Genomic DNA, 11,863 nt, shown 5'->3' with positions numbered 1-11,863 from the left:
GGGAAAGGGTCGCCTCGTAATTGGCAATGAGCCTGATGTCGGCCTGGTCGGCTGAATCCCCACAATACTAGCTGCTTCTTCCATCACATTCACTATTTTTCGATGTGCTGGTTTGCTTTTTGAAGGATCTTTTCATAGCACTTTTTCGGGATGATTTCCAGTGCAGTGACGAACGTCAGGAGCCACTTCTTCGGGACGTGGTGGCATATAACCCTCCAGGCTTTTTGGTTGTGGTTGGCTGTTTTGAGGGAATTATTGATTAGCCGACTAATGGACAGGCCTGGCCCAGGGTCTATTGCAATTGAAGACCTTCAAAGGTGATTGGGGTAATTTTGATCCTCGAAGAAGTTCTCATGCATGAACGGAAGATGCACATACAAGGCAAGGGTTGCAACAAGATATCCTTTGGGCACTGCACTGATAAATATTGCAATTTGGGGGTACAGCTTGTGATAGTAGTTAGATCCTGTCGACGGGTCCGCAAGTGGGGGGAACCCTCCAACTACCTATACTATACTACAGAGGACGGCTCAATTAGCTCGAAACGCCATGTTCAGATGTGATTAGGATGTAACAATCGAAGCCATCATACCACAATCCGGCGTTATCACTATTGTTGTTCTAACTTTGACGCCCTGGTCGGGATCTGGTGATAAGAAGCTTCAATGCCACCACACCGTCTTCACCCTGCCCGATGCTAGCGGTTATGTAGGTTACGTGCGTGGAACAAGGAACAAGGGCAGTAAGAAAGATGGAAAGGCGAAAGAGAATGAGATCCGAGGACGATGGCTTGCGTGACTATCCCCGATACAGATTACTGACCCGTTCGAGATGGAGTTAAAAGATATTGATTCGAAGTTTTTCGTTCTCGACAAGTTCAAAAAATAAATAAAAAAGAAATAAATAAAAAGACCCAATTGATGCAATGCGGAAGCAAAGAAGCGAAGCATGAATGGCCTGATCCTTTCTCTTCTCTCTGTTTTTTTTCAAGTTTCAATAGTCTGCATGGATATAGTTAATGCAACATTTTGAATAAAACTTTTTGTTTCTCGTTCAAATTGTCTCTGCGCTTTGATGAAAAATGTCTGAGATTCTCAGCCCGTCCCGCATCGATCTGATCTGATCTGATCTGACCTGACCATTAATATTATATTAAATAAGCCGTGTCGGAAATTTATTCTTTTTCTTTCACTTCCTCGTGGACTTTTTTGGCGACAGCACCGACGAAAAAGGCGTTGAAAGGCGTTTTGAAAAGGGAGATTTGATCAATCGAAATGGAAGAACTTGCAAAATGTCATGCCATTGTCGCAGCAATCGTGGAAGCCATGGCGTTCTGGCAGCCAACCAGACAGCTCGGAGACAGTTATCCTACCAATCCGCTCGATTTATTGATTGGCCATGCGAATGCATGATGCGTCAATAGCATGGCTAGTATGTATGTGTACTGTGAGCCGCATAACAAAAAAAAGAAGAAGAATTGGCACATCGGTTTCGTTCGGCGTCTCCGTTAACCGGATTTACATCCGGCTGAAGGCTTCCGTTTGCTCGGATCTACTATTTTTTTTCTCTCTCGCTTCTTTCCCTCGATCCTGTCCCGATTGCGACGACGGGCAGAAAAAGCTGAAATTGCATCGTCCGCCGAAAATACCTCGAAAGGGTAGGCTCCAGGGACTCACGAGGAAGGCGCACACGACGAGCTGCATGCATGCAGTCGAGTCAGTCAATACTCCTCAACAAAAAGAAGATGAAGAATAAGTCACAAAAAAATACAAGAAAATACCTAAGGAAGGAAAGAAAGAAAGAAAACAAGGTGCACAAATGGCCGATCCAATCGAAGTTTGGATCTGATATGTCGTCGATATGCTGCAGTGCAGCCCCCGCTAAAGCAATTAAATTAATTAAATCGCGGGCTGCAGCAGCAGCTCAACTAACTAGCTTAGACGAGCAAAAGCTAAATTATGAAGCTTTTCAATTGATCAAAAAGCTAGTTTCTTACCGAAAAACTCTAAAGTATATACCATACTAGTAGGTAGTAGTAGTATACTGCTTCTACATACTAGAGTCAGCCGAAAATCGATCTCGATCTTGAACATCCCCCCCCTCTTGATCAAATGGAGAATACCGCATGGACACGTACACACGTACACGCACATGTTCGTGTTCGGGTTCAGATTCATGTCTATCATGTAGATTGACATCAAAGCACAGATGGGAACAATACCTCTCAACCTTCCCCTTATCTTCCCTCCGCCCCCCGGATGATCAATGATCACGCTTTGTAATTTAGACTTTCGAGGTTCTGGATGAGCCTATTGATTGAACCGGGAACCGATGATACAAGACATAGTAGTAAGTATACGGCCGTCTTGATACTAGCGTTATTCCTTTTTTTTGTTGGAGACAGGAATTCGAATTGAATCGAATCAACATTTTGCTGAGGGGGAAGGTGAAGTTACCGAAAGAATTCCAGGAACCTCATTTGAGATCTGTGATCACCTTTTTCCTTCGGGAATACGATCCGGAGAATGTGATCATACGTAGCTCGAAGGAAAAAAATCAATTCTTTTCTTCAAAAAAATTTGACACGGTTAGTTTCATTTTCAAGGAACCAAGCAGGAACCGTTTTGGAACCAAGGAACCCCTCTACGCTTAAACCCAACCCTGTCCTATGACGTTGACGATGTCAAAGAATTCTCTTTTTTTTTATACATATCCTTCGGGATGATAATCGTGAAAATTTTTTTAAAAAATAAAAATGAAGATTCTTCATATCCACTCATCTAATCACGATTCTCCATACCAAGAGTTTTTTGAGGTAATATAATTCCAAAATAGCGAATAGTATCGTATAGTATACCACTAATCGTCTCGCCTTCTACAAACCTCGATCATAACTGTCGATCTAGCTCACCCACCTCACAAATCCCAAAACATGTAGAACAGGGTCCCCTCCCCCCCTTCGAAATTCATACTTCACTTTTTGTTCTTCCGTAAGCCGGAAATCTGCACACCAACTTCTCAAACACATCATCATCTATCATATCAATTCCAACAAATAAATTCAAAAGCCGATCTTCGGCGCCTCCCACATGTGTTTCTTGTTCAAAAAGAAATGTATGTAATGTAGGCATGTATCATGTACGTACGGGGTGTAGGTAAAGGTAATAAGATAGTTGGATGGATGTATCAGTTAATCCATAGCCAGCTGCCATATCGATTTGCCTCCGTCGCTTTTGTTCCTTGCTTCGGCTTCGGCACGGGTCCGCCGCGACTCTCTCTCTCTCTCTCTCTTTCTTCTTTTTCCCTTGTGCCTGTTTTTTTTCCTATGAGTCTCATTTCGTACGGCACTTGCAATTGGTTTAAGAAAAACCTTAAACTAGGTATTCGGTATGTTGTAGACGTGTAAACCGCTAGTTACTGTATCACCTTTTTACCGAACCCGTCATCATGTAAAACACCTAATCACTAGCCTTCGCGCGATATACCCGACCCAATAGCTAAAAAAGTCGGGTCATCTCAATGCATCCACGATTTTTATCCCCCATGGTTGTTTCCCGACGGAAGGCCTCGGTCGAGTCGTGCCATAAAAAAAAAATAAAAAATAAAAAAATTTTAACGACTAATAACCCATCTAGCATAGCGGCTCCCTCTCTCCTTCCACAGTGGTACTTCATGATCATTATATGCGTTGGCAAAACCCATCTGTCTCTGAATTACCTATTTCCTGCCGACTCGACACCCGAATTAATGTCTAACATAGCCGTTCCGTAAACATATCAAACCAATCCCGATAATACCCCCCCTCAAAACGGTTAAAGAGAAGAAAAAAAAACATCCCGAAGATATTCGTAATTTTTCAAGGGAGGGGTCTTCGTATGTATATGTATATGTATATGTATATGTATATGTATATGTATATGTATATGTATATGTATATGTATATGTATATGTATATGTATATGTATATGTATATCAAATTGTCTGGAATGTTGGCATCATAGCCTTGGTACCACGTTGCAGACCGACAAAGCAAGATACCGTTCGTACATATACATAGTATACATATACATATCCGTATGTAATTAGTTTAGTCCCTATGGAGTAAAGTATATGTAATGCACATACCATAGCAAGGAATAAGAAGGGTTGGCGCTTGAGACTAATCGTAGTTAGTTTTTTTTTTACAGTCTTAAGTACCTTTAACTAACATCCCACTCATGTAACTATCCCGATGTAGTACCTATAGGCTTTCCCGGCACAAAACAAAAAGCAGAAAATTTTCCTTCCGAGCAATTCGGACCGGAAAGAATGGACATTTTCTTACTTGCTTAGCAAGCCAGTTAACTAGCTAGCTAGCTTAACTACCTAGGTAAGTGACGAGGCAGGAACAGCTTGCTTTGAAAGCTCGAGGATGATGTGATACACAGCTGATACTTACCCATTACTTCTACTTTCGACTTTATAAGAAACATAGAGCTCTACGGAAGCTTAAATCTGGGCACAATGACATAACCCTCGATTCGATTCACTACCTTGCTTCCTGCTTCCTGCTTCCTGCGTACCATAACGGGGCCAACCTTAATGGAGAATTTCATGACATGACATGCAATCCAAAGACCCTGGAAGCCCTGGCAAAGTAGCCTCGAAAAGTGATGAGGCAGGTTAGTGATACTGCTTAATTACGCCACTTCCGCTCAACAGAATCAAACGAATTCCTCCCGGCTTTTTTCGTAAAAAAGTAGATCCGGTGACGGGAAGATCGATATCCAATTCGAAAGGAAGTATATACTTCCTTGCTTGCTTGCTTGCTTGCTTGCTTGCTATACAGCCAAGGGTACTCGGAAGGTTCAATGGATATATCGCCAAGGATACCCTACAATCGTAATAATATACACGGAACGAGTTAAATACTCAAGTAACCAAGTACCTAGAATATACACCAGCAATGCCTGCAGTACAAAAACCGAATTGAAACTCGATGATCGATAGAATAAAATACAAACATCACTTGACAATTGCGTGCGTGAATAAAAGAACAACCCTACCAAGAAGTAGTATGTACTTACTTACAAAGACCGGGACTATCTTGGCTCAAAACGTCAAAGTATTCACGAAACAACGCATACTTTGTTACAACAAACATGCTTGGTTCGTAGCGCACCACGGCAGCCGGGCTGGCTTGCTCCATTAACTTTTGCAAATGCTTGCTGATGCCGGGTCCATTGCCATTGAACATCCCAGCAGTATCAATCAATTTAATCCATGGACCCCGCGAAGACTGGCCTCGAATCCGATTTGCTCAAATCACATTTGATATCTATTCTTATATTGTATCCGAAAAACAAAACTCAAAAAAATATTCCGAATGGACTGTATGAAATTGAGATTCAGGATCCTCCGTAAACCACTCAAAAAAGCCGTTACCCATTGAGAAAAAAAATAAAAATAAAAAAAACCACCTCAGCCAACATATCCGACTGCAGATACCTCCGTGAATACTTACAAACCAACCAACCAATCCTTTTCCTCAACAAATGAGGCTGCGAGGCGTTACGCCCTGAGAGTGAAAGAGTGAGAAAGTGAGAGTAAATTTCTGCATCGCACTCGCACTTTGCCATTTCATTTGCCCTTCCGTCTGAACAAAAAGTACGAAACAGCATACATACATACACATACATATACTTTTTTGACTTCAAACCGGCTTAAAACCACCCAATCCGATCCAATCGCCTCTGCACTTGAGTGCGTTATTCGCCTCTGCAGGAAATAACATGAAAAAAACCGTGTACAAAAACGAACAAATTTCATGCATTGCATACTTTTACTTTCCTCAAGGCGCTGGGAGAGTGAAAATCCTCACAAGGAATAGCCTTGGATCCTACTAATCGAACCATCCTTCTCCCAGGATTTTTCTTTTCGCCAATTAAGCATCGAGGGCCGGTAGCAGGCGGGACGGGATGTAACGGAGACGTGTATGTAAGAACACTCTCGGTACCCAATATCGGACAGTCCTCTCGTGAATCACAAAAAAAAAAAATAGGGGGACGATCGCGGCTTGGGAGCTTTTTTTTTTTTTTCTTCGTCACCTTTTGAGACATTGTTTTTGGGGGAAGGGGGTGGAAACATTTGAGTAAATTGAGACAAAGCAAACCTGCTATTGCATATCACCAACTTTGTATGAAGAAATAGTCCATAGTATGTGGTAGTAGAACCAGTGGTAAACAGAAGAAGGGGGTGAAATACCCACATATACGACGTTTCGAAAAACCCTCAAGGTCTGCCAGAATAGTGCAAGCCTAAGGGGAAGAAGAAGACCAGCGGTGAGAAAGCTACATACATGCACAGCTGGTGCCAACAAAAAAAAAAAAAAAAATCCACAAAAAGTCTCACCCATCACTTGCACCAATTGCCCTTTACGTTCGGGAATATGATATTCATGAATTCGTGAATAGGGAATAGGAAGGGGGGGAAGGGGAGGGAACCATAATTCGATCCTTGGCCTTAACGGCTGCTCCCGATATCTGGGGAAAGGAACGAAAATTAAAAAAAAGAGACCACCTTCTGCCCCCATCACATCTCGCATAAATTAGCCCAATTTCAAGGGAAACAGGCAAGCAGAAGAGATTGATTGATATATGTATGTATCTTTTTTGGATCCGTATCCGGATTCAATTGATTATCAAGCCAAAGGCAGTCCACCTTGCTGCTGCTGCTGCTGCTGCCTTTTTTCTTTTCTCCCCTTGTCGCCGCGTATATAACGAAATCCCAAAAGATAAAAAGAAGTAGTTTTATATTGGAGCATTTCGTGACATTCTATTGAACGGAACCTCCCTCCGTCCCGCAGAATGGGCGCCTTCTTCTTCACATATACATATACACATACATATACTTACCGAAAACAATATAGGATATACGCGCCTTACGCATAAGCTGCATTCTTTTCTGTAGCCGTGATTCCTGTCAAGAAGGAATCCAAAAAAAAAAACGCGGGATGTAAGTAAGTAAGTAAGTACAGTCAGTGCAGTGCAGTGTGGGGTGGGTCTTCCCCCTGTTGTACTGGAGCGGATAGCACATAACACTCCCGTTGCCATTAAGCGAAACGGAAGGCTACCCACTCGAAATCCATGAAAGTCGAGACATTTTGCGGAGAAAAATAACGTCGGTGTCCCCCTTCTTCTTCTTCTTCTTTTTTTACTTTTTAAAGCCATTGCCTAGTATATGCTTAGCAGTTAGGTTTTTTATGCGTGAGAAGAAGGATATAAGCACATTTGATTCTTTTCGCGATTGATTTGTGGGATATCCGTGGAAAAAGGAAAGTCTTAGCTGCTGCTGCTGCACTTCGCAGGATCTTTCTGTACAATGTATACACACATACCCACATACTTACATACATGTAGCACAACGGGAAAAAAGAGAGAGAGAGAAAGAAAAAACGATGCCCTGAGGCGGATAAAAGACGCTGGTTTCTGGATAATTAGGACCGTTCGAGGCCTTTAAGGAACGAAGGAATTGCAATTGACTTTTTTTTAATCCACCGTAATACAAAAAAAAATATCTTAATTATTTTTTATTTTTTTATGATAATATAATCCTAATTGTCAGAATAGGATCGAATTGAATGAAATACAGACTTCTCTAACATCCTAGGTTAGGCAGGTACTCGCAGCCTGTCAATGTCAATGGTCATAGCTTTTATCATCTCCCCCCCCCCGTGCTTTTTCTTCTTCTCCCTAATATCCCCCTTCCCCTTCCCCTTCCCCTTCCCCTTCCGTTCGGCGTTCGGTTTTGGCACGGACTCCGCGAGACAACCGAAAAGAAAAATTTTAAATATGTTGAAATTTTTTCAGCTTATGAGCAATACGGAAGTTCTCTCTCTTAACTTGTGCAAACAGAAACTAACTAACGAAAAAAACTAAAAGAAGGAAAAAAAAAAAAACTTGAAAACCCGGGGACGGAGTCAATCGGTTCCGAATCCCCCTTCACTCGCTCGGTATGTTAACCTTTTTTTTTTGTTTCTCGCTCAAAAAAACTTCGAAACTCGTCATCCTCATACTTTTTAGTAGCAAGCAAACAAGCTGGTTTGTATGGCGATTCTTCGGAAAGATCTAGAAAAGAAAATAAAAAAGTTTATACAATACACACACACACATACATACATACCAAACGGCGAACTCAAAGTATCGCAACCAGGTCATAAAAAAAAAAAAACCTTCATATCATCCGGCTCGTATCCGGTGGTCAATGCCTACAAGCATGAGAACTGTTCTCAGCTCATACATAGGGCAGAGCGAGCGCACACTCGTATTCGTCTCCGATTCGTAATTGTGAAAATTTTTTGTGAGCAAAATGAGATCCGATCAACTTTTTTCTTCTTCGCACACCGCAGTAAATGCGTGCGTGCGTGAGGTATGGGGAAATCGCATCATCAACGAATAATCACAATGCATAATCGATAGTTTAATGTGGTAGTTAGTTAGTTAGTTAGTTATGTATGTAGTAGCAGCGGTGATTGTTCGCCCTGCCCTGCAGTCGCAAAGTGGAGGTCGAGGTACAGCTCGTAGGGCCACCCATTCATTCGATTCGATTCATTCACATACCCGCTTGGGCGAAACCACAAGGGACGGGAGGGGAGGGGGATCCGGGAACCCTCTCGATACTGGTCAATGAAGAAATTCATCTACAAGATCTACGGGTTCACCAGGTGTTCTTTCTTTTGTGTTTGGTTAATGATTTGATTTCATTTGATTTCTTTCGGCCTTGGTTTTTTTTTCTTTTAATGTACATTGATGTGGCATAAGAGGCATTTTTTTTTTTTTGAAGCCTCGAAGTGTCCACCCACACACGCACGTTCGACGTGGGAACGTGGTAACTAATCGAAAAAAGAGTAGTCATCGAGCGATTTATTTCAAGTTTGAAAAAAAAATCGTCGAGCTTCTTTCTTTCTCGCTAGTTGAGTTTTTTTTTTTTGCAAAACAAAGGGAAATGATGAAATTCGAAAGAGAAAAGAAAAATCCCAGATAGCAAAATCCCCAGATAGATGATGAAACTCCCACCCTGCATAAGACAACATGATATTTCGCCCGGGTAAAAAAGTAAAGAGGAAAAAAAAAGATGAAGTAAGAGGGAAATCCAACCGCTTGCAAAGTTCGTGAAAGGAGAAGAAGAAGAAGAAGTTATGAGTGGGAAAATAAAAAACATGCCCAAGTTGTTCTGCGGAAAAGACCCAATACCACCATTGTATAAGAACGACCGTTGCTATTCGTGAGGTTGAATTTGGATTTACCCCCTTACGCCGAATATGTCGGAATGTTGGGATATAAAAAAAACTGTTCTGGAAGGGTAATTAAAAGTATGAGGCCTTGTGCAGAGGTAGTAGTAAATATACATGAAGAGAAATAAAAAGAGTAGGAGAGAGGAGGAGGATGGTGATGAGAGGTAGTCGTCTCCGGCATTCTCTATTTGTGAGATGACGAAGATTTGAGCTGTCGGGAAGGGGATGATGTTCCGATAAGGAAGAGTAAATAAAAATAAAAAAAGACTTTTGTAGAAACCCAGTTGTAACCCCGTTAAATGCCGAAAATGGTATATTTGTTTGGTTTTATAGTGGTATAAATGATGAGAAAAGAAGATGAGAAAGAGGAGAGCAATGCTACGTTAAGAGGCCGTGATATTGATTTGAGGTGAGAGGAGTGTGGGTGGTCGAGGCGGACGGTTTCACGTCTAGTAGATGGTCATTCGTCGCTTGTTATCCCTGACCTGATCGAAAGCATTGGCGTAGTCATTAAGCTCTCGAAGGGCCTTTTCGGATAGATAGGATTGCTCGAAGGGCGAATGTTGGGAAGGCATCGAGGAAAGAGATGTCCTTGATGGAGATGGATGTAGGTTCGAACCGGCGGAACCTTTCCTGCCATTGGAGTTACTGGGCGGCAGCCATGTTGGGTTCGACCTAACTGGAGATCCAGAGGAAGTCTCATGTGTCCTTGATAATGTAGAGAAGTTGAGAGCAGGAGGTAGGTAGAATCCGCCAGGGGCACCACTTGTGCTTGTGCTTGTGGCAGTCTTTGGAGACGAACTACACGAAGCCCGTTCCATATCTGCCAGACGGCAGGCCTGTGAGCAGTATGCGGCTCCGTTTGGTGCTTCCCTATCGCAGGAGAGGCAGTAATCGAGAGACCATTCAAAAGGCATTGTGAAAGTGTGTGTGTGTGTGTAGTTTTGTGAATTACGGTGTTGATTTTCTTTTTTTCTTTTTGGGTCGACGAGTTAATGAAGAGAGCCTGGCTCTGTATCTTATATATATCACTTCAATAAAAATATATTCCGATGCAGTGGAGCAGACGTTGCTGATATACGGAGATGTCGATAGATTGGGGGGAAGGTTCAGGCTATGTAGTGTCCGAATGAGGGAGCAGCACCCGATGGTCGTAGTCGAAAGGGAGTGGAAGGATGAGTTGAATGCGTCAATGCATGTAATGTATGTAAGGTGTATGTAGCTGATTGAAGGGACTGTGGTTGTTGGAGATCCAAGCCAAAATATATATATAACTTCCAGACGCGAATACAAGAGGTCGTAGAGGCACGGAAAGTCGATATGTTGGAGGGGAGCAGGATGTATTAAATATAAGTCGGAGCAGCAGCAAGCAAGCAAAGTGAAGGGTGGATGTCCTCATACATGCTGCTAACCAACTAACGACTCTTAACCAAACCCACACCACACACCACACACCACCACCACCACAGCTCTGGCTGGCTCAGCGCAGGCAGGCTGTCGCTTTTGCTTTTTGTTAGTAGGTTTCTTTTTCTGACTTTTGTTCGATTTCCTCTTGATGTTTTGCTTTTTGAGAGAGAAAAATATGTTTTCTTCTTTCAAAAAGGTCAGTATGGGCAGGGGTTCTGAAAGTGGACTAGCGCTTCTAATCCAAGTTAAACTTAGTGACGAGGGCCCATTCCTCTGAGAGAGTGGAGGATTCGCCCAGCGTGATATTGCGAGAGGGTGTCGTGCTTGATGGCTTCAGATATTGATGATTCCCGTACTGTTAAGATACAGTACGTATATCTGGAAGCGATGGCGTAGATGATACAAGGCAATATGGGTACGTATCTGTCAAGAGACATCTCCACCAGACTTATCGATTCTATGCTAATTCTTTACTTCTTCCTCTTAAGCTCTTCTTCTTCTTCTCCCAAAAGCAATGCTTTTACAATTCTCTCATACGTTATTATCGCTACTGTGTACACAGTGCAAGTATAGGTATGAAGGGAGTATGATGGAAGTACGTATTGTTTGGGGAGAGCACTGATCAGCGCACACATGGCCGCCCCTCTTTCTTGCCATGAAGTACCGCTTTGTATCGTCATTTCTCTTGTCTTTTTGCAATTTTGTTTTCTTTTTTTCCCAGCTAGCTCAAGTTGACAAAACCAACTTAGCCAGCTGCCGCTTCACTCTGGCCCCTGCCACCAGCTCGGGTCTCTATGGCCAGGGTATCTCATATCTCCCAGATCTGGCCACTCACGTCGCCCGGTCGTTGCGACTCGCATTCAAGTATTGCTTTCATATAAACGCTGCCCTAAAGCGACTTCACTTGAAGTTGAGGTTTTTTTTTACCAAGTTTGTTCTCATAAATTGTTAATACAATATGTACTGAATGTACCCTGGATACTAGGTATGTCCATGTGGGGAAGCATCACCAAACTCTCTTGTCCTTTTCTTCCCTTGTCCGCTCCCGCTTCCCTGCTTAGCAAGCAACTCCAACCTCAAGGGACCGATCGCCAGACAGAAAGGAAAAAAAGTGAGAAGATTTGACAGATATTGCTCCTGAGATTTCAGGTTTGCGCTTCCTTATCCGGAAAGTGTAGCGCTAAC

At 42.6% G+C, this 11,863-nt stretch overlaps 1 protein-coding gene across 1 annotated transcript; it reads right to left on the bottom strand.

Moving 5' to 3' along the window:
* Positions 1 to 9,720: 9,720 nt before the first annotated feature.
* AOL_s00188g86 (uncharacterized protein) lies at positions 9,721 to 10,188 on the bottom strand (the record flags this gene model as incomplete). The annotated part of the gene is made up of 1 exon (XM_011128335.1): positions 9,721 to 10,188. The coding sequence occupies one exon, from the start codon at positions 10,186 to 10,188 to the stop codon at positions 9,721 to 9,723; it is 468 nt and encodes a 155-aa protein (XP_011126637.1).
* Between the last annotated feature and the right edge of the window lie 1,675 nt (positions 10,189 to 11,863).

This window comes from Orbilia oligospora (assembly GCF_000225545.1).
Source record: "Orbilia oligospora ATCC 24927 unplaced genomic scaffold scaffold00188, whole genome shotgun sequence".
In the NCBI taxonomy this organism is placed as follows: domain Eukaryota; kingdom Fungi; phylum Ascomycota; class Orbiliomycetes; order Orbiliales; family Orbiliaceae; genus Orbilia; species Orbilia oligospora.
This window is presented reverse-complemented; position numbering and strand designations above follow the sequence as displayed.